This window comes from Hylobates moloch, unplaced genomic scaffold (assembly GCF_009828535.3).
Source record: "Hylobates moloch isolate HMO894 unplaced genomic scaffold, HMol_V3 SCAFFOLD_10, whole genome shotgun sequence".
In the NCBI taxonomy this organism is placed as follows: Eukaryota; Metazoa; Chordata; class Mammalia; order Primates; family Hylobatidae; genus Hylobates; species Hylobates moloch.
This window is the reverse complement of record NW_026652285.1, coordinates 105,781,391-105,803,622: the sequence shown is the minus strand read 5'-3', so window position 1 is coordinate 105,803,622 and position 22,232 is coordinate 105,781,391. Positions and strand designations below refer to the sequence as shown.

General features: G+C 59.4%; 2 protein-coding genes across 12 annotated transcripts in view; one reads left to right on the top strand and one right to left on the bottom strand.

Annotated features, from left to right (window-relative positions):
- Nucleotides 1–13,271, top strand: part of FAM163B (family with sequence similarity 163 member B) — a 32,201-nt gene extending 18,930 nt beyond the window's left edge. Inside the window, exons 2-4 of one of the 3 annotated variants that reach the window (XM_058445984.1) lie at nt 6,064–6,201; nt 10,145–10,260; nt 10,939–13,271. In XM_058445984.1, coding sequence (XP_058301967.1) covers nt 10,168–10,260; nt 10,939–11,346 — 501 coding nt within the window. In that variant the 5' untranslated portion in view covers nt 6,064–6,201; nt 10,145–10,167 and the 3' untranslated portion in view covers nt 11,347–13,271. Of the gene's footprint in view, nt 1–6,063; nt 6,202–8,410; nt 8,885–10,144; nt 10,261–10,938 lie in introns of those variants that run through there. The other 2 variants (XM_058445983.1, XM_032165572.2) reach the window with 2 other exon arrangements.
- A 1,560-nt stretch (nt 13,272–14,831) lies between these two features.
- The window catches only part of ADAMTSL2 (ADAMTS like 2), a 39,425-nt gene continuing 32,024 nt past the window's right edge, over nt 14,832–22,232 (bottom strand). For 7 of the 9 annotated variants that reach the window (XM_032165566.2, XM_032165568.2, XM_032165567.2 and 4 more), the window contains 6 exons: nt 21,776–21,989; nt 21,499–21,654; nt 20,714–20,884; nt 19,787–19,963; nt 16,347–16,491; nt 14,838–15,603 (listed from right to left, as the gene is read on the bottom strand). In XM_032165566.2, the coding sequence (XP_032021457.1) occupies nt 15,485–15,603; nt 16,347–16,491; nt 19,787–19,963; nt 20,714–20,884; nt 21,499–21,654; nt 21,776–21,989 (982 nt within the window). In that variant the 3' untranslated portion in view covers nt 14,838–15,484. Of the gene's footprint in view, nt 15,604–16,346; nt 16,492–19,786; nt 20,035–20,713; nt 20,885–21,498; nt 21,655–21,775; nt 21,990–22,232 lie in introns of all 9 variants that reach the window. The other 2 variants (XM_032165565.2, XR_009215298.1) reach the window with 2 other exon arrangements.

The window sequence follows — 22,232 nt, the reverse complement described above, 5'->3', positions numbered from 1 at the left end:
GGGGCTAAGTTATTTGTTTAATAAATGAGACCTCTGGTCGTTCCATCAAGTCCTGGCCTGGCCCTCCCTCCCGTCCGCCTTCCAGGCCCTGAACTGTCAGGACCAGGAGCTGGGCTCAGTTCGAGGAAGAGAATGAAAAGAAAAAAGAAAAGGAAAGAGAAAAGAAAAAAGGAAGGAAGAAGAGAGGGAAGGAAGGAGGGAAGGAAAGAAGGAAGGGAGGAAGGAAGGAAGGAGAGAGAAGGAAGGAAGGAAGGAAGGAAAGAGAGAAGGAAGAAAGGAAAGAGAGAGGGAAGGAAGGAGAGAGGGAAAGAAGGAAGGAAAGGAAGGAAGGAAGGAAGGAAGGAAGGGAAGGAGGGAGGGAGGGAGGGAAGGGAAGGAAGGAAACTTAAGTCCAGCAGCAGAGAGGGTTTTACGAACCCAACTTCTGCACATTGTTATTTTTAAGGGAGAGAAAAAGCCAGCCCCGTCAGCAGCTGAGCTGGGACTTGCCCGGGGTTTTCAGGCCCTACCCTCCCACCCCCCATTTCCTGACCCACGGCCAGGAGATTTGGAAACCACAGCCCAGAAAGTTCTTAGTGCATCTCATCTGCCTTCTCCTGGCAGCCTGGAGCACTGGCCTGGCCTACAGCTCTGTGCTGCTGTTCCCGCCCCCTGGGAAACACTGGGGATCAGCTAGGTGAGGGTGGGGGTCACGAGGGCAAGACCCCAGCCCACTCAGGGCCTGCAGTGCAAGTGTGCCCAGCGGCCCCCACTGCATTGAAATCAGCACCAATGCCGCCCTACTGTGTGTGTGCACTGTGCCGCCCCCTGGTGGCCGGAGGACTGCAGTGGGAAACCAGGTTCTTGCCTTCATGGGGCTTAGGTCTGATGCAGGGAAGGCGGTGATTTTACCCCATCCCTACAGACAAGCTGAGGGTGGGGGATGGAAGGAAAAGGAGATACATCAGATTTGATGTGGCACACCATGTTCACCCCTGGAGCCCTCACCCCTCACCATGTGACCTTGTGCTTTTCTCTCCCCACACTAGGCTCCTTGGCTCTCTTGTTTCCTTGTCTGTAAAATGGGCATAATAATAATCCTTGCCTTGGCTGTCCTGGCAATTGAACGAAACGTTGGTGAAGGGTGCCATGCCCTCCTGGCACAGAGATAGTGGTGCTTGGCACAGGATCCTGTGCTTATTATTTTTAAGAGGTATAGGGAGCCATGCAGGGTGTTTGAGTGAGGCAGCGACCTGTTCAGACTTACGGTTCAGGAACCCCAGTGGAGCAACACAGGATGGCATGGGCAGGAGCCCCAGCTCACGGGATTTCCCAGGGGGTATTTCCCGGGGGTATTGCTGAGCATTCTATTTGTTGAAAAGCATGTTTCTCTGCTGTATTGAAATCATCAATGTCAACAGTTGTAGGGCCTGACACAGAGACGGGCCTGAACCACGAGCTTCTTCAGGGATGTGCATAAATGTTTCAGACCACGAGGTGGTCAGAGCAGGAAAGCAGGGGTTTCTGGGACAGGCTGCTGACCTCCGCATCCAGAAACCCAGTCCTTTGCCCTCCTCCCATCCCCTCTACCAACAACTTGGTGCCCACAACCATTCAGGGTGACTAGCCTGTGTCTCACTCTGCAGCAGATGTGTCCAGTGACCCTGGGCAAGGCCCCCTCTCTGGGGAGCAGAGCCACCCAACTGCACAATGAGTGGGTCGGCAGCATGCTAGATCCCTCAGCATGCTAGATCCCTCAATATGCTAGATCCCTCAGCATGCTAGATCCTTCAACCTGCTAGATCCCTCAACATGCTAGATCCTTCAACATGCTAGATCCAACATGCTAGATCCCTCAACATGCTAGATCCAACATGCTAGATCCCTCAACATGCTAGATCCTTCAACATGCTAGATCCCTCAACACCTCAGGATGCTAATCCCTCAACATGCTAGATCCTTCTGTACCATTGAGCCCACCCCCACCCCAGAGTCAGGATCCCACCTCCTTGGGCCATGCAGCCCAGGTGTGCCCTCCTCTGGCAAGCAGGACCTGGAGCCAAAGGTGGCAACTCCAGGCCTGACAGCAGCGGCCACAACTCAAGCTTTATTTTTGCAAGTTCTTCCCCAAATCTTTCTGTTCAAGGTCCTTAAGTAGCGTGGTAGCCTGCCTGACAGAAGGGCCCCACAGGCCAGGCCTCCCACCAGCATGATCTATCTGAGCCCCCCATGGCACTGCCTGCTGCTCTGCCCCAGACAGGGCCAGTGGTGCCCCCATCTCCCACGATCCCCAACTCGGTCTCAGCAGAAAGGGGCTGGGACTGGTCAGTGGTTTTTGACCAGGGTCTGTGATTCTCTGGTGCCAAAGCAGGGAGTGCCACCAGCTTCCCCATTTTCCAGCCTCACAGCTCAGGGTGTGGGGACTTCTTACCTTTGCCTCTGTGGCTGCTCCTGGCCTCCTGGGCAGATGGCAGCAGTGAGGTCCTGGGCTCCCACCCTCCCCTCCCCTCCCAGGCTCACCCCCCGTTCCCCCATCACCTTTTTCTCTTTTCTCTCTCCCTTCCCTATCTGCTCCAGGGGCTCCCAGGGAGATCCCAGGAAAGAGCTTCGGGGACCCCAGCCTGAGAAAGTGGGGTCAGTTAGACTGGGCAGAAGGTGAGGTTTGAGGCAGGCCTGACTTTTGGGGTGATGGTCTGAGTGCCCCACCTCCCTCAGACCACCCAAAGCTCCAGCCTGAGAGTCCCAGCCACACCCGTGGGGGACGCAAGCCACTCATCTCCAGGAGGCCCAGGGAGCAACCAGGCAGCCCTCAGCCGGGGCCGCCTCTCCTCCCACAACCTGCCTGGTGGGGGCTATCTCAGCTCTGCCTGACCCAGCCTCTAACTGCACTGAAGGCTAGACCCTGCCCACTGGGTCACAGGAAGCAGTGACCCCTGAGGACCAGGAAGCCCCCAGGAGGCTTTGGCACAGCCCCATGACGGAGGCCAGGAGGCCTGACCCTGACACTCCCTGTCCTGCCCTACGGTTCCTGAGGTTGGCAGACAGTGATTTCCTGGTGGGGACCAGGCCAGCGGGGGACAATCACCTAGTCCTTTCAGCTTCTTGCTTCCCGGTTATGGCTCCAGGGCCTCCCAGCCATCCACAGCCTTGGCATTGGCTCCAGCTCCTCTCCTCCTGGTCCACAGCACCCCTCGACTCACCTTCCTAGCTCCACACCGTGCCCATGGTGGACCAGGCAGGGCTCCAGCCCTGGGTCGCCCTGGTCGCGGGTCAGCTGAAGCTGGTCTTGAGAGTGGCTTCTGACTCCAAACAGGGATGGGCTTTGAGCTTCAGCAAGACTCCTTGAGGAGCAAGGATAGGCGTCTGTCCAGTTGGCTTTTCCATTGCTCAGTGGATCATCTCTTCTGGCCTCAGTTTACTCCCTAGAAAATATGGGTCAGGTCATCTCCTTGCAGAGATGTGTCAGACCCGCTGCTTCCCCGATGGCCTGGGGAGTGGGTGGGCTCTCGGACAGTGGCTCTCGGACAGTGGCCGAACCACTCTTGCCTCAGTTCATGCCACCACCTGGGAAAGCCGCCTACGCTGGGGTGGGGGGGTCCCAGGGTGAAACGAGATGAATGCACAGAGTCTCGCAAAGCCTGGCTGAGGCCACGCTGGTTCTTACAACCCCTGACATGGTTGGATGACAGTCCTGAGAAAGGCAGGGACCCACTGCTCCTCATCACACCCCACCCCTGCCTCACTCCTATCCAACTGCCCAGCAGCTCCGGCTGGCCCATCGTGGAAACGGCTTCCATTCTTCAAGAGCACAGAGACCCCCGGGCACCACCATTTGCACCTTTGTGCCAAACACACACTGCGTGCCCTGCTCCTGCTGGGCAGTGAACCGCAGACCCTAAGAGCCCCTCCATGGTACTCACCCCAGGGAGCTCTCCAGCTGGGGTCTGGGGGGAGCTTCCGGAAATCTGTGAAACCCCAGAAATGGCCAGCAAAATGCCATGGTCCCTGTGCTGTTTCTGGGTGCCCCTCAAGGAGTCCAGGAAACCACGGAGGCAAACCCTGGGTACAGGCAAGTTTTCCGAACACCAGCTCCCCACTCTGTGCCAAGCCCAGCAGCACCAGTACCCCTGCTGTGGGCATTTTCTGCCTCCTAGATGGACCGCAAGCCCCTCAGAACCCATGGTGAGCAGGGGCCTAATTCACTGCCCCCTTCCCCCCGCAGCTGAGCTGGGGATAGAGCTGGGAAGGCAGACATTCCAGGTGCTGTTGGGAACTGCCCTCCAGGCCCCCCAGACTCCCTCCTGCCAGCCCACCCCCAGCCGGGCTCTGGATAACGTCTCGGAGACCAACCGCGGCAGCGCAGGGCAGCTGAGCACTTCCTCGTCTGTTTATTACGGAACGCCGGCATCTGGGAGCCCGCGGAGCATGAAATTAGGAACAAATGTGAAGGAGGTCTAGACAGGAACTCTGCGGGCTGCTCTCCTCTGATCGAGGACGCCGGGGCCCTTGGGCTTCCAGGTAGTGGGAGTGCCTTTGTAACCAGACAGATGTGTTTGTGGAGGAAAAGGCGCTCTGAGTCTCCATAAGCCCTCGACGAGACGCCGGCATGGGGAGGAGTCTGACCATGAGGCAACGAGCCTGGGTTCCAGGTCCAGCTCTGCCCTGAGCCCCCGGGGTTGGCCCTCTCTGCCCTGGCCTTGGTTTCCCCATCTGGAAGTGGAGGGCACCCGCCTCACCTGGTTAGAGGGGCCGCTTGTGAAGCCATCAGATTGCAGGGCCCGCGCAGCTGCACTGCCGTCGGGACGTCTGTGTGATCACCAGGCTCTCCGTTCTGGGGCCCGGTTGGTTTGGAAGGCGCGGGGCTGGATGAGCCAGAGGGCATGGCCAGTGCCGAGGATGTAGGCCTTGGCTTCTCTCTGGCTCCTACCACGAGCGCTGGGCATCTCAGGTGAGCGAGGCAGACAGAAGCCTTCATTAAGCGTCACCTGGGCCCTGCACCATGCAAGGCAGTGGCGGGGGCTGGGGCTGGGGCACAAAATAAATAGGCTCTGGAGGGTCCATTCCCATGGGCTTTGCGGCAAGTGAGGGGGATGTGGCAAGAGGGACAGAAAACTAGCAGAGTCTGAAATTCAGCACAGGACGTGTGGCCCAGATGGTGGTGAGCAGGGGGTCTCCCGCCAGGGAAAGGCGGGTGTGGGGAGGGGGCTCCCGGGGGAGGCAGGTGGAGGCCGGTGTCTGGCTCTGCTGCCAGGTGTTTCCTGCCCCACCCCCAGCTCCACGCCATTCATTCCTCAGTGCCAGTGCCGCAGGAGACAGCTGAAGCTTGTAAACGCAGCTGGCTCTCCCTGCCGGCTGCAGAGACGAGACGGCCCCCTTGCCACAGACTCTGTGGACTGGGGTGGGGGACACACAGGGGAGCCCCATCTCACAACCTGTCCCTGTAAAAACCCGGGGCGGGAACAGGGAAGCAAAGCCATTTATAAAGCTTTAAAACCATTTATGGTCCCAGGGGGCAGATAAACAATTCAGCGCTATTCTCGCCAAATTGCCTTGGCTGGCAGTGCGGAGGCTTCAGGGGAGGTGGAAGAGGGGTGGGGCTCGAGTCACAAGCAGGCGGCAGAGTAGCCTCCGCCAGGCTGTCCCTGGGCCTGACCCGCATGGCTCTGCCTCCGAGGCTTGGCCTGTGCTGTTTCCAGCACCAACAGGCCCTCTCCTTCTTCTCCCAGCCCATCCTTCACAGGCCGACTCAGAAGCTTCCTCCTCCAGGAAGTTTCCCTTGGTTCCTCCCCCATCCGTTACCACCCTGAGCAGCCAAGTCCTCCCGTTCTCTCAGGCACTCAGCTTTCTCAGAGCACAAGCATCCTTGGGAGCCAAAGTGTCTGTAGCCCTTCCCCTTCTCTGCCCATCCTTGGAGGGTGTCATCTGGCTTTATCGCCTTATCACTTGATGCTTGTTTACATTTTCATCATCCTGACTTTGTTGGGTGTCTAAATCATCTGGATTCCTGGCAGGGCCGATTAAAAATCCAAGTCCCCCAGAGTTGGGAGGAATCAGTGTCTAAACCCTGCCACACCCATTTTACAGATAAGAAAACTGAACCCAGGGAGAGGCCTCTGACCCAAGGTCACCAGCAAGAGTAGAGCAGGACAGAGGCCCCTCAGGCTCGTGTCACCTGGACCACAGCTGAGTAGAGTCCTGGGGTCCCCAGGGAGGAGACTGAAGGTGAGCACTCAGGGAGGGCAGCAGGTGGTTCATATCCTTCCCCCATTAAATGAAGGGGTGGGACCTGGTCCCTCTCAGCTCTGGCGTTTGAAGTTTTGAAGTTCTGTGGTGTGTGTTAAAGTTCAGGAAGGCTTCCTGGAAGAGGAGGACATGTGCTGGGCTTTGATGGCGTGGTAGGTCTGCGGGGGGCATGGGCATCCCAGAGGGTGGGGCACAGCTAAAGCAGAGGGGAGGCAGGAGGGTGGAGGCCCAGGGAGGCCGTGTTGCTGGGAGCTGCTCGGAGTGAACTGTGGGCTGATGTCAGGCCGGGCGCTGGTGGAGCTGCCAGCGGAGTGTGTGTCTGTCGGCCATGCCTGGCCCTGGGACCTGGCGCCGTCTCGGGCGTTGCTGCTCCTCGGCGGGCGTGTATCTGCAGAGCGACGCTGAGAGGCTCCAGCTGGACCAGCCCGGGTGTTGGAGGGTGGCTGCTGACAGCCCTGGGCGCCTGGCCTGAGTCGGCACCCTTCCCGTCATGCCGCCAGGCTGCTCTCTGCTGGAGGAGACCTGGGCCCAGAGGAGCTGCAGCCAGGGACCGACTGCATCTCAGACCTGAGAGAGAGCTTTGCGGCGAGCGGGGCCAGCTCCCTCAGGGACCCGATGAAGGACTCAGACCCAGGGAGGGACGCGGTCCTAACATCAGCACAGCACTGAGCATGGGGCAGCTGCTGTCCCACAGAACCCCTGGGGTTCTCCCATTTTATAGAGGAGGGAACTGAGGCAGAGCAATGGAGGCATTGAAGGCCCATTCTTGCAGCTAACCAGAGGCAAAGCCAGGCTGGCACTTGAGGGTCTAGCCGGGGTGTCCTGTATGGCTCCCCAGTACCTGTCCCTGAGGGAGCGCCTCAGCCCAGCCACGGCCACCTACAGTCTCCATCCTCCCTGCAGTCTCAGCCTGACAGCAGTGGGAGCCCCTCCACCCAGGCACATGCTTCCCTATGGGAAAGCCGTGGCCCCCATTGCTATCAGTAAGCCCCAGCCGTGGGCCCCCAGCCATGGCCCGTAGTGGAGGGTGATGCTGAATTTTAATCCCTGCATGACCACAGACACGTGCCTCCACCTCCCTCAACCCCTCCCAAGCTGTGTGAGTGCCCTCATTGATGAAGTGGGGCCATAATTACCTGGGTGCAAATAGCAAAAATGCACTCCAGGTGACATACGCACAGCAGGAATCACTCTGCAGGTGTCAGGGAGGGATCGGCACCTGAGTCAGGACCACAACGGCAATCTCTCCCGCAGCTGTGGCCTTCCTCGCTCCCTCCCGGAACCAGCGCCTTCTGACTCTCCAACATGTGGCTGAAAATTCCGCCCGTGGCTACAGCCTGAGCACTCATGTCTCTACCCAAGGTCAAGCGACCAGCAGGGACCGGCCAGTGTCTCAGGTCTTAATTCCATTTCCCAGGACAGAAGCCGGCTGGCCCAGCCTGGGGTGCACGTCCATCCCAAACCCAATAAACTGTGGCCGAGAGGACAGCAGCAGAGGGCTCAGATGTGGCCACCAGCCTCTTGGCTCAGGGCACAAAGAAGAGGGCCATGGCTGGGCCAGCACCCCCAAACCTGATAGCACAGTGTGTGGTTCCCCAAAGGAGCTGTGGCATTCAAGGCATTCATGTGGAGGAGACATGGGGTTCAGCAGTCGGGGTAGGGTGGCAGGTAGGGCCCCAAGGTGGATGGTAGCAGTGGATCCAGCCCTGACCTGACCCAGATCCCTCATCTTACTGGTGCTGGGGCCTGGGCAGTTCATTTCTCTCCAGGCCTCGGTTTGCTCCCTAGTGGGATCATTTGGATATCAAAAAGAATCATGACTGCAGCGGATTGAAACGCATCAAATATATTTTCAAAAATCAGTGAGATTGCACTGGGCAAGTTTCCACATAGAAAGGCAAGCTGGGGCAGACAACAGGCTGGGACCAACAGGGACGCAGGGCCTGCAAAGGGGGCAGGGTCACTTTTGGTTCCATGAGAGGTGTGGGTCTGGGCTGGCCTGTTCTCCATCCTCTCGGCACACACACAGCCACAAACCTCAGGGCACCAGCTCGTTCTGATCCCTGATAAAGGGAGGAACGGGACCTCTGAGCCTTCCCTCTGCAGGCCGCATGCTAGGGTAACCACACAGATGATAAAGGAATGTGCTTTAGAGCTTTTTCAAGAAGAACTGGAGCTCATAAACATGGAAAGAAGGATAACATTTGGAAAGTCACTACTTTGTAACTCCTAGTGAAGTCACAGATCCAGGTCATGCACAGGATGCTGCAGCAATGGGCTGGGAGACCCCCCGGAACCTGGCAACAGAAGGACTGGCCGAGAGCAGCTGCGCTCATTAGCTGATTGTGACGTCAAGATGAGGGGGACAGCAGACATCAGGCCCCTGGAAGTGATGCAACAGGAAGCCAGTTTAGAGGAGAAACACTGATAAAGGAGCATGTTCAATGCCACGCGAGGAATCCCGGCCAGCTCCAGTGCATGGAAAATTCCGTCAGATAAACAACCCAGTTTCTCCAATAAACAACATGGGGGTGCAGGGCGTGAATGGGTTTCTAGCTGTTCTAGAGCCAAAGGAGCCAAATGCAAGTACATCCTGATTTGAACTAACCAACCGTAAAAAAGGCATTTTGGAGACGACAGGAGAAAGCTAAACGTAGGCTGGGTAATTTTTAAAAAATCCTCCTCCGTCAGATTCTGCACTGGAGTATTTATGGGTAAAGTGATATGCTCTGCGATTTCCTTTAAAATACTCCAATCTCTTCCTCCACCCCATACCCCAGCAAGAAAAAAAAAAAAAAAATGAGGCTTGGGAAATTGAGGAAGGGAAGTGGCGCCAGCTCCCACTGCTTTGTGAGAGGTGATTGTGAAGCATTCAGGAATTTTGTAAGCTGCTTGTCAAACCTTGCTTGAACTGAAATTGGCCATGGTAAGAAAGTCTACACCACAAAAATCAGCAAATGCTCCCAGCCGGGTGCTTTGAGAGCTGGTTTATCAGCACACCCCAGGACAGGGATGAGCTGAATGCAGCCGCCACTGATAGCATCACTCCAGCCTCCCTGCGTCGTGTTTGATGGACATTTTCCACAAGAAGGAGTTTGCAAAGGGCATGTCCCTAGGCCTGGAAATCCCACTTCTAAGAATGTATCCTGAAAGCCACTGAAGCAGGTTCAGGTGGTTCCCATTACTTAGCTACAAAGACGCTTATTAAAACATGGCTAAAAATATTTCTTTAATGTAAGAAGCCCAAACGTCAGGCAGGGACTGGTTTTCAGTTTTGCAAGATGAAAAGTTCTGGAGATTAGGTGCCCAACAGTGTGAAACATACTTCGTGCTACTGAGCTGCACACGTACAAATGGTGAAGATGGTGCATTTTATGTGTGCTTTACCACAATTAAGCATTTTAAAGAAAAGGAGTCAGTTACATGAAACAATGGAATCGGGTTAGAGAGTATGTCGCAGAAGAAAATTTAAGGATATGGCAGAATAATGGTGACTGTGTGAGATGAAAATGCAGGGAAGCAGGTTACAAAACCATATGTTCGGCTTGACTGCATTTGGGTAAATTTAAAAACGTGCAAGCTTGTACAGCCAGGCTGGAAGGGCGCCATTCATTGAGAGCATGCTATGCTGAGCATGGAGAGACACGCTTGTAAAAGTGTCACAAAACCCTGTGCTATTAGCATCCACCTTCTACGGATGTGGAAGCTGAGGCTGGGAGAGGGGCAGGGACAGAGGCCAGCCGAGGCAGAGCAGGACCTGGGCTCCTCCTGCAGCCCGTCCCAGGCAGAGCCCCTGCCTCTCACAGGCACATCCTGGGGTGCTTTTTTCCCCTAAGCTTGTCTTCTCAGTTCTCTAGAATAGCACGAGTGACTTTTGTGGTGAGGAAGCGTGATGCTTTAAAGCTGGCGGCGTGTGTTGCAGGCTGTTGATGGAGAAGGGGGCGGATGACAGCCGGGACCGTGGTCATCACCGGGGGCATCTTGGCGACTGTGATTCTGCTCTGCATCATCGCTGTTCTGTGCTACTGCCGGCTCCAGGTATTCCCGGGCGGCGGGGAAGGGGACAGGGCAGGGAAGCCCGGAGGGTGCCGCTACCTCAGGAGGGAGCCCCACATGAAGGCCACAAGGGTCACGGCCTGGGAAGTGGGGAAGAAACCTGTGGCAGAGAAGACGCACAGCAGAAGGCAGCGGGACCCTACCATGGGGCTCAGTAAGACGCGCCTGACTCCCCTCACCCAGAGCTTATAATGAGGCTCAGAGACGGGAAGGGACTTAGCCAAGGGCACCAGCTGCCCAGAGGGAGTGCTGCAGTGAGCAATCCTTCCCACCTGCACTCCAGGGCCATCCAGGGTCCCCATGTCTACCTGAGAGATGAGGGGGAGCCATCAGGGCAGGGCAAGGCAACACAGCTCTGCTGATGAGGGGCTGCGAACCCCTCCATGCCTCAGTCTCCCCACCTGCAAAATGGAGATAACAGTCACACCTGCGCGTTGCTGGGCGGAAGAGATGAGTGGATCGTTGTGAAGTACTCGGCACTGTGCCTGGCCTGAGCGAGACCCATAGCACTGGTTAAACAGCTGAGGTGTCAGGCCTGGGCTTGGGCCACCCCTCTCCCACTGTGCCTATCTCCCCTCCCCAGTCAGGGGTAGCCTTTCCCGCATGTGGGTTCTGGGGTGGGAGTGGGCGGCCGCATGGTCACCGTCCCTCTGCCCGCAGTACTACTGCTGCAAGAAGGACGAGTCCGAGGAGGACGAGGAGGAGCCAGACTTCGCCGTTCACTCGCACCTGCCCCCGCTGCACTCCAACCGCAACCTGGTGCTGACCAACGGGCCGGCGCTCTACCCCACCGCCTCCACCTCCTTCAGCCAGAAGTCCCCGCAGGCCCGCGCCCTCTGCCGCAGCTGCTCCCACTGCGAGCCCCCCACCTTCTTCCTGCAGGAGCCGCCGGAGGAGGAAGAGGACGTGCTGAACGGCGGGGAGCGCGTGCTCTACAGGAGCGTGAGCCAGGAGGACGTGGAGCTGCCCCCCGGGGACTTCGGGGGCCTGCAGGCGCTCAACCCCAACCGCCTCTCAGCCATGCGGGAGGCCTTCGCCAGGAGCCGCAGCATCAGCACCGACGTGTGACCTGGGCCCGCCCCCAGGATCCTGGCCTGGAAGGTCCTGAGACAATGGGGGGATTCCTGTGGCACAGCCACCTGGCCCCAGGCCCCAAGTGGGGCTTGGCTGAGCCCTCCTGGAATCCCTGCCCTCAGGGGAGGCCCAGGCTTGGGGAGCCCCCAGGCTCGTGGCAAGGATAAGGGGCTCATTGAACACAAATGTGTCCTGGGGGGAGGCACAGCTGGGGCCTGGGGCTAGAAGGACCAAGTGACCATACAGCCGGCTGGGCATGCACCAGGGCTGTCAGGCACAGAGGCCACCGTTACTCCTGATGATTCTGTCTCAGACCCAACAACTTGGCCTTCCCAGGAGGTCTCCATGTGTCACCCCCTCCCTGGATCTCACCCTTCTCACCTGCTCAAGGAGGTCCAGGGCCCTGCAGCAAGGCCCTCCCTGGCAATTGCAGACCAAGGATTCTGCTCCTCCACCCTGAACTCCGGCCTCTCTCTCTTCTGCTGTTTTTCCCTCTCTCTCCCCTAGCCGTCTCTCCCTCTCTCTCGCACACACACTCTCCTGGGTTCAAGTGCCAAGCATCTGCCTAGGCTGAGACACGTTGTGCTGAGCTCCCTGAAGATGGACAGGCTGCCCCCTGGAAGGAAGACTTTCAGGGGCAGCAGGGCCCTTGGGATGCTCAGCCCCAACCAGCTTTTTGGTGGCAGAGGGAGGCACGGAGAGAGGGGGAGACCATGTCGCAGTCCACCTGCCGTGGGAGAAGCAACGCGGAAATGTATAGACCCAGTGCTCAGCCAGAAACGGCCAGCAAGCAGCAGTGCACGGAGGCAGCCCGGGGCTCGTCAGGGTGGGCAGAGCCATGGCCCAGGGCTTGAAAACCCCCGAGTTCCCCATGAGACTTGGCTGGCCCTTCCCACCCCTGGGCCTCAGTCTCCCCATCTTGTGTGATGAGGACAGACCCTGAGGACAGAGGTCTCCAGGCTCTGGGTCTCAACAGGAACTGAGATCCCCAAGGGAGACAGAGCTGCAGGTCACCTCCCCTACCTGCTTCTCAGCAGGACCTAGGAGGCCTGGCCCAGCTCCTGGTGGACCCCAAGCAGCCAGAGCCTACTGCTGCCATCTGAAGACCTCATCTGAGCCCACTCTCCACCAAGCACCCACCCAGGCTGAGGTCTCCTGGGAATTCTCACCCGCTCTCCTGCTGCTAAGGAAATGACGTCAATGGCTACCCCAGAGAAATGCCCCAAATCCCAGGACACCAGCCATCAGGAAGGCAGCTCTTCCTCACCCAGAAAGAGGCAATTATTTCCTCTCAGCAACCTGGCCCCAGGAGCCCCCTTCCCTCTCTGGGGCTCTCCCTCTCCTTCTGGGCCCTGCCGTGGAGCCCCAGGGCCGGGGCAGCCCCTCTCTGCCCAGGGAAGGCACCGTCCTCAAAGACAAGGCTTTGCCGGGCAGTGGCCTTCCCTGAGCTGAGGGGTGGCCTGAGCAGGACACTTCTTGCCCTTACTCAAAATCGCCAGTTTCCAGAGGCGTCGGAACGGCTGGCGAAGACACAATCGTTACGTTCTCAGTTGTTTTCCTCCTCTTACTTTCTCCCCTGCCTGGTTTGGACAGGCCAGTGGCGTTCACCCTTGAGGTCCCTCGAAGCCCCGGTCCCCCGGGCCCGCCCACACCTCTGGCTTCCTCTGTGCATCCTGTGAAGTCTGTTTCTGATGCATCAGTGTGGGGGGTGGGCTGGGTGGGGTGGGGATGAGAGCCGGGAGCTGTGGCTGTTCTGATTCCATTTCCCAATTCCTTTCTGGTCTCCATCCTCTCTGTAGATCTCTTTGAAACGAAGTAAGCACCCATCCCTCCCAGCTCACTCGGCTCCACCGTGGGGACCTGCTGGGGGAGCTGCTGGCTCCCTGAGGAAAGTAAAAGCCAATAAAACATCTCCCACACTCTCGTGCAGCGTCTTCAGTCCTCCCGGGTGTCCAGGCCGTCCACACCCACGCTCTTCAACCTTCTGGGAGGGGCTTCCTCTCACCCCGCAGGAGACAGAGTCAGTTTCTCCTTCCGGATGCAGCCAGCCAGGCCAGGGTTCTGCCCGGCGGGGCCGAGAGCTCCTCTCTGGCTTGGGGGCACAGCAGTGGGCCACGTTTGATTTTGAGTTTCCCGGTGGCTATCCATCTTCCAGCATTGAGAACTACCAGGGTGGACTCTGAGCCCCTGGACAGAGGGTTGTGGGGGACAGGCTGGGTCCCCTGGGACAAGTGACAGAGCATCTCTGGGCCTCAGTTTTAGCCTCCACACAATGGGGTAATCACGATGCCTATATCGTGGGGACCTTTGGAAGATAAACCCAGGCAGCATCGAGGAGGTGCTGGGCACAGAACCTGGCATACAGTAAGTGTATAATAAATGTTGGCAGAAAGAAGCCAGGAGGAAACAGTAAGACAGGAAGAAGATGTGGGTTGGGGGAAAGAGGAGGAGAGAAGAACAGCAAGGTGAGGGCGGGCACAGGGTGAGGTGGGCAGAGAGGCCTTAGACCCCGGGGTCTCAGGACTCGGCTCTGTCGGCCCAAGCTGGTGACCTTAAGCAAGTCCATCCCAGGGGCCTCTAACTCCTGGACTTTAGGGATTGAAAGGACCATCCTGACTGCAGCCCCTCAATGCACATGCGCACACTCAGAGGCAAGAACATACTGGGGGGAGGGGGTGCTGCCTTAGTTTCCCCAGAGCCCCAAGTCCTTCAGAAGCCACCCTAAAGCTGTGACGGACCCTGCTGTGGCTCCCAGTCTGAGGACAAGCTGGCCTCGCGTCGAGGAAGCAGCCCGGCAGCCACTCACCTGCCGACTGCCTGTGTGCACGGAGACACCTCCTGGGGCCCTCCCCGGGCGGTACAGCCCCGTCCTTCCTCCCATGCAGCATCCTTCAGCTGTGTCGCTTTTCCTCTCCTGAGTGCTCTTTCCCGCCCTCTCGTCTGGGAAAAGCCACTCCTGCTGCCGGGTCAACCAAGCAGCCCCTCCCCAGAATCCCCCGTGTTCCTGCACCCACGAGTCCAGGTCACGAAGCCCTCCATGAGCTCCAGGAACGGCAGTGACGGTGCTGTTTCCTGAGGCTCAAGGTGGGCCCGGCCCCGCGCCCCCAACACCTGCCTCATCTCCTCTGTTCTTGCCCACACACTTGGAGGTGGGTGCCCTACACCTTAGCCAAGGTCCCTGACCCCTGCCCCCACAGGCCCTGTACCAGTTGCTGACGGGCTCGAGAGGTCAACTCCAGTCCTACTCCAGCGCCTGAGTCCCAGCGTCCCCAAACGCCCTCCCTGCATGCTCCCCACGCCTCTTGTTGCCTTTTATCTGCATCTGTCTTTCTCCTCAAAGCAGGTGCTGTGGCCCCCCCGAGGCCCACCCCTGCACCCGAGGCCTCAGTGAGCTGGAGAGACCCCACACAGCCAGGCCCGAGCCCTCCAAGCCCCCAGGCCACCCACTTCTCCAGCCAGAGGCAACTGAGAACCCATGATGCCGCCATAAATAGGACCACTTTATTAACGTAGATGAGCACTGACGCTGACTGCCGGGGCGGGGCCCGCGGTCCATCCCCAAACGTCCCGTGGGCAGGTGCCTCTGCCCGGGGTAGAAAGTACGGCGGGAAGAGCGCTCCATGGGAGGGGCTCCTTAAGAGGGAGCACGCCTGGGCTTCCTTGGCTGCCTGAGCCCCTCTCACCCCATGGCCTCCGCGGGAGGGAGGCCACCCCCACGCTGGGCTTGCCTGCAAGTTTCCTTCAGAAGGCCCTGCCACCCAGAGAGGGCGTGGGCTACGGGCCCAGAGCAAGACACCTCCACCGCTGGCTATGGGCCCTGGGCCCCTCGGCTGGGGGCTGCTGGGGGCTGGGGAGTGGGAGCCACAAACACAGGATCCACGCAGGAACACGGACAGGTTCCCACGGCAGGGGTGGCTCTGTCTGGAGGAGGCCACTGGGTGCTGAAGGCTCTGCCCCGGGAGCACAAAGGTCCATGGGCCGTGGGAAGTCCCCTCTTGACAGCCGAGGCTCAGTGCCACGTCTCTCAGGCCAGCGTGCCCTGCAGGAGGGGGGTCTGTGGAGGCCCCAGAAGCTGCAGCAGCCCCAGGAGGGGCGCTTGGTCTTCAACTGGAAGGGGCTGCAGCTGCCGGGCCTAGGAGTGGGGGGGCCTGCAGGAGCGGCAGCACGCCTTGCTGTAGTACCAGTGCCCGCAGAGGTTCACCTTGATGGCCAGGGCACAGTTGGTGCCTGGCTGGTCCTGGCAGCTGTCATCTGGAGAAGGAACAGTTTCAGGAGGTGGCCAAGGGGTGAAAACCCCAAGGACCCCCACGTGCCATTTCCCAGGGGCAGTGGACCCCCACCCCATGGCAGGTCTCCATCTCTAGCTCTCCGCCCCCTCTTTCCTGGCCCATCTCTGTCCCCAAGATGTCGCTGTCCCAGATCATGCCAGGTGATTTGATCTGTGTCCCAAGAGGAGTGATGCCTAGAGGAGCTACAGATGTCACACCCAGAGGCCTAAGCATCCCCAAGGGTTCCACAGGGGCCACCCCCATCCACCACTCAGTGTATCCAAAGCATAACTCATCACGTGCCCTGCATCTGGCACCCTGTCCCTCCTCCAGGTGCCCAGGCCCTGCTTCAGCTGCTCCCCTCCCTGCCCCCTGTGTGCCAGCCCCTGACCATTCCAGCTGAGTCATCCTGGATTCAGGTCTCGGCCCCACAGTGGCCCTGCCATCTGAAGCTGACCCGTTTCCCAAAGTACAGGTCTCAGCATGGCTCCCTGGGGCCATGGAGCCCCCAGTCAGGCCTCCCCCATTCCCCTTCCCACTCTCCCCTCCCAGTGGGGCTCAGCCATGCCAGGAGGGAGCCTCCACTCCCAGCACAGCTTAGTCTCTCAAGCTGGTTCCCAGGCTCGCCATCAAGGTGAGCAATGTCTGCTCACCCCTCAGGCCCTGACTCTGTCCTCACCTCCCCTGGGAAGTCCCAGAGCCACCCTCAGCCACCCCGCTCCTCACCTGGGGGCTCCGTGGGGCAGGGCTGCAGATCACAGGCCTGTCTGCCAACGGGCTTCACCAACGGATCACAACCACGGACGATGTCGGTCCCCTGGTAGCACTTGACGTCTCGCATCCTCACGCCCACCCCGCAGGTCTTGGTGCACTGGTGTGGGAGAGACAGAAGGCATGGGGAAAGCCTCCTGATGGGGCATGGGCCTGGGCAGGGGGCAGGGAACCTGCACATGCCCCCTTCCCCACCCCACCCTTCCCAGGGGGCTGTGAGTCCCAACTGACACAGGACCCATGGAAGCCCATTTGAAACTAGACCTGCAGCTCCAAGGCTGAGTTGAGGTGCCGACCATTGGCTGGCAGTCGGGAGGCTCTGATTGTCTCCCACCCAGGGCTGTCTCAGTCTCCCAGAAGCACAGTGAGGGGACATCCCTCCTCTCTCATTTCCCAGGGGGTCCAGGCACTGGCTGGCAGTCAGGAGGCTCTGATTCTCTCCCCATGCAGGGCTGCCTCAGTCTCCCCAGATGCACAGTGAGGGGTGGTCCCTCCTTCCCATCTCCCAGAGGGTCCCCTGGCCCCAGCTTTCTCGGGTCTATGGTGCAGACTGTTTGTTGTGGGCCGATCAAATGCATCTTGCGAAGTCACCACCCCCTCCAGTGGCTCCCCGTCCAGATGTTCCCCTTGGAAAACCCCGCTGAACTCCCCAGAACACCAGAGACATCTGCTGGCCCCAGTCACCCTGCTGTCCTCCTGCCAAGATCCCACAGGCGGTGGCTCCCTCACACTCCCCGCAACGTGGGTGACCCCACATCACCCAGGCACGTCTGGGACCTGAGCCCTCAGTCCTCTGAGGTGGGTAGGGTGGGAGGCCCTGGCCCTGGGACCCACTCTCCACTTCTGTTTGCAAAGGAGCAGGGAGGACCGATTAAGACTTGGCCGAAAGACTGCTGCCTGCCTGCCTGCTCCGAGCCAGGGGGTGGGGGCTGGCACCGTCTGCAGGCAAGGAGAGGCTGGCTTGGCGCTGGCGGCGTGAGGACAATCAGCCTTTGGCAGGGCCCTGAGGAGCCTCTGGACATGCCTCTGGAGAGCCGCACATTCCCGGCCAGCCCTGGTGCCAGCTCCTCTGCCCCTGGGGAGTGGATGGGACTGGGCAGCTGGGGGAACAAACACTGACTGAGCCGCCGCTATGCACCGGCATCGGGGAGCAGCCACCAGGAAGGAGGAGTCCACGCGCCCACCAGCCGTCTGTGCCAGCCGCACCTCGTCCGGCCCTTCCACCTCCTCATCAGGGCTAGGGAGATGCTCCTCCCCAGCACCCCAGGCTGTCCTTCTCGGGTCCCCCCTTCATAGCTTTATGGCTTCCCCCGTGCCATGGCTCATCACCCAGCAGGGTACCTGCACCTAGTGGGTCCCTGTTTCCTGGCCCCACAGTGGCGCCCCCCATCTGAAGCTAGTACTTTTCCCAAACTACAGACCTGGGCTGGCTCCCTGGGGCCCTGGAACCCCGGTCAGCCTCCCTGCCCCTTCCCACTCTCCCTCTCACCGGGCTTAGCCTTTCCAGAAGGAGGCTTCATGGCCCGGCACACCGTGGTCTCTCCAGCTGACTCCCGGCAAAAGCCAGCTCACCCTTCAGGCCCTGGCTCTGCCCAGGGCTCCCCCGGGAAGCCCCAGGCCCACCCTCAGCCTTTCCCCTCCTCACTTGGGAGTCCTTTGGTGGGCAACAGGGAATGAGTGTGTGTTCTCCCTCCTGAACGAGCGTGTGTGCTATAGGGCAGGCAGAGGCCCTGGGGGTGGGGGCAGGGTGGAGGCCAGACGCCACCCAGCGTGCACGAAGAGCCTGGGGCCTGGACCCCAATCTCTGAGCAGGGCCGCACTGGGGTCCCCAGCTCGCTCCTCACAGACTCTTGGACTCTCCGCCTTGAACTCATAAGGTTTAGGATCTGGCACCCACCCGCCACGGCGACCAAGACTTGGAGCCCTCGGGCGCCAGGGCCTGATACACAGCTGGGCACTTCACCATGAACGTTCCAGGCTCTGAGTCCCATCTGACACCCCCATTTTGTCGCCTGGGTATTCAGAGTTGGCCCATCAGCAAACTGAGGCCAGAGGTAGCTGGAGACCCCAGGTAAACAGCTTGGCTATGGAAGCCCCTGCCCAGTGATTCCCAGACACCCTCTGGACACCCCCAGGTCCCCCTCTCAGAAGCTCATGGCACCATCAGGTGGGAGGCGGCTGGGGCTGGGGCCAGGGCTGGCGCTGCTGTGAAAGGGGCACAGAGGGCTGTGTCGCAGCTGATGTGAGTTACTCAAGCTGGAGTCTAGGCGGGACTGCCTCTGTGGGGCCCAGAAGGCGGAGGGGCACCCACTGGCACATGGCGAGGCTCTGGAGTCACGCAGAGGCCCCACAGGAAGTGCAGCACAAGGGGAAAACAGCAGGAGAGGTGAAAGCAACCTGCTTGCTCTGCAAGACAACTGGGGGCGAGGGGGTGCCCAGTTTGCCACCCCCTCTGTGAAACCAGGGCTGCCCACCCACCTCGGGGCTCCCTGCCCGGGGTCCCTCAGGATGAGCTGGTTCAGGTCCCCCTTCCCTTGCAGATGCCACATCCCACCTGGGTTTCACTCTAGGGCCATGGACAGGCCTAGCCTCCAATGTCTGCTACAGCCCCCAGTAACTGTGGGACCCCGAGTGGGCCAGAGAGCTCCCTGAACTTCAGTTTCTTCCTCTGAGGAATGGGGAAAAGGACCTCTCCTCATGGCACTATTGGGAGAGAGGAGACCCTTCAGGCAAAGAACTGGGCCAGGGTTGCCACACGTGCCTCAAGGCCCCAGGATGGGAGGGTTCTTCTCCCCTCTACAAAGAGAGCCGAGATCTCAGCATAGCCCTGCCTCACATCCTGACGCTGGGGCATTCTGGGGGCCCAAGAGTCAAAGAATCTCGGAGGGGCCAGACCCGTGCGGGAGATTTACTTCCCTTCCCTCTGGCCCCACCGGTGTCCTGACCTGGGGTGCATGTCTATTACTGTCTCCCTAAATCCCAAGCTCCTGCCTTGCCTGTGGCTCCCAGAGGGCCAAGCCTGTGTCTGCCTCAGCCCAATCTGCTCCCCCCGCCCACCTGGGGTCTGTCTGTCCCACGGTGTCAGGCACATGGGCTGCCAAACACACAACTTAGAGGCCACAATTCGAGGCCGGAGTTCCCGGGCCCAAAAAGGCCCAGGACCAGTGCCGTAGGGATCCCAGGGACAAGATCGGAGACGGTTTCCCGGAGGTGCTGGCTCTCGCACCAGCTGACGTGGCGGAGTTGAGAAGCTTTCCCGGGAAGGAAAGCCCTCACGGAGGCTGTTAGGGAGGGAGGAGCAGGAAGCACTTAAGGAGGCTTGAGGCAGGAGGGGCGGGATCAAAATTCAGGTCTGGCCTCAGGCAGCCTCCGAGGGGGGCCGGCTGGGAGCTCACCTCTGACCACGGGCTGGTGTACCACTTGAAGCAGGGCCTCTCGAAACACGTGCTCTCCTCGGCAGGCTTCTTGGCGAGCCCGCACTCGGAGCCGCTGCGCGTCTGCGGCTTCCCGTTGGCCAGCTCCATGCAGAGCACCAGCCGCTTCTTGACCCCGCGCCCGCAGGTGGTGTTGCACTGAGGCCGGGGCAGAGGGAGCGGGTCAGCGCCAGGGCCCAGCAGGACCCTACACAGGGCCCACGGCGACTCTGGTGACAACGGTCTGGTCAATAGCAATTGGGTGAGAATGCTCCAATGCATAACAAACTGGCTGAGAACTCTTTGTTCGATAACCATTTGGCCCCAAATGGATTTGATCAAAAGCAATTTAGCACAAAACCATCTGTTTTGAAACAAATTGGCTAATGACAATTTGGCCGGTGATGATTTGGCCAAAATCAATTCAGCAGAAAACAATTTGGCTCGAGATTATCCAGTTTAGTGACCTGCCTGGAGCTGCTGGTTGCATGCAATTTGTGGAGAGCAACTAGTCTGAAGTGACAAGTTGGTGACGATGACAGGTGGGTGTGGAAGACACACTGGTCATAATCAAAGGTCGCACAGGCCCCTGGGCCAGGAGCAGGCAGCCAGAACAACCCCTGTCCCTAGCTTTCTGTGTCCCAGGGACTTGGAGGCCCAGGCTGGGGGCAATACCAATTCTGCACACAACACTGAGCCATGCAAAATTGGGATTTGGGGACTTGTAAGGTGTTTTCCCACCTTTTAAGCCTTTTGTATTCTAAATTAATTTTTAGGGAATTGTCCCTTCATAATTTGCAATGAATTCCTCTTTTTCACCCATCTGTGGTCCCAGCCATCTGGCTCTCCTCTCTGGCCAAATGCTCTCCAGACACCAGGAGGCCCTTCGGCGGGCTCTGGGGCACTTACCCGCTCCCAGTCCTGGGCCAGCCAGTGGGCGGGACAGTTTTTGTCCCCACAGGGGTGGATGGCCAGAGGCTTGGTCTCCATCTGGCACTGGGACTCAGGTACCACCCGTCCGTCACTGGTCTTGCAGTACACGTGCCTGATGGTGCGGCCTTGCCCGCAGCTTCCACTGCACTGCAGGGGAGAGGACAGGCAGGGGACATCGAGTGAGAGGCAGTCACACCAGGAGGGGCCCTGGATGTCAGTCCCAAGGGAGAGGAGTGGCTCTCAGGCAGTCTCGAAGCGGTTGCCATGGTAACCACTTTTTAAATAACATTTTCTATTCTAATTACAGAAATAATGCATGCTTGATGAAAAGCACACAGAGAAAAGCACACTTAAAAAGATCATCTGTGCACCCACCACCCAGAGGCGACCCCAGCTAGCATCTGAGCATCTCTCTTGATGAGAGAGACAGAGACGCGGAAAGAGACAAAGACAGACACAGAGAGACAGAGATAGGGGAGACAGACAGAGAGACTCAGAGACAGAGATGGGGAGACAGAGACAGACCAACAGAGGAACAGAGACACAGACACAGACAGGGAGACAAAGGCAGAGAGAGATACAGAGAGATAAACAGGTGATAGAGGGAAGGTGATGCTGGCCACGTGTTTGGAGAGAAGTTTTGATTCCTATAATAGCATGGGAGAAGGCTGGTTGGACATTCTTCACCTCACACCCTTGCCTTGGAAGAAATGGAACCACGGCACATCAAGCATCCAGCCACCCCTCAGCGCAGGCCTCACCGGTCCCCAGTCGGAGACGGTCCACTGCCGGTCACAGGGCGGGCCCGAGCAGTTCTTCTCCCCTACAGGCCTGGTGTTGGGGTCACACAGCTTCTCATCCTCCGAGCAGCGGATGTCCCTGGTCACCACACTGCGCTCCCCACACTTGGCAGTGCACTGTGGCAGCAGGGGGGGAGGGGGCGGGGAGGGGGGCGTGACGCAGGTGTAGCCACCTCCATCTCCCAAGCCCAGCTCCCCAGCTCTTCCCGACCCCCGGCTTGCTCCCGCAGGCACTCACCTCAGACCACTCCGACATCTCCCACTGGGGCCCACAGGCGGGGTTCCGGCAGGTCTTACGTTCCTCGGGCCGCACGGCCTCAGCTGCCTCGCACAGGTCGCTGTACACGGAGCTGTCGAAGCCGGGCGAGAGCATCTTCCAGCAGCGTACAACGCGGAACTGGTAGCCCTCTCCGCAGGTGCGCGAACACTCGCTCCAGCTGCTCGTCTCCCACCTGCCCCAGGAGCGGATGGCCTTCAACGATCCCCCCGTGGCAGCCGGGACCCCATGCAATCCACACCCCCAGAGACAACGCGGCTCCTCCCTCCCTCCCCTACGTGTTCGAAAACCGCTCGCAACAAGCTAAGTCAGACAGGAGGGTGTCGAGGCTCAAGGGTGCAGGCTGGGCCATGACGGCCCCAGAGCACCTCAGCAAGGTGGTTGGTGGGTGCCCTTCAGGGAGCACCTTAGCAAGGTG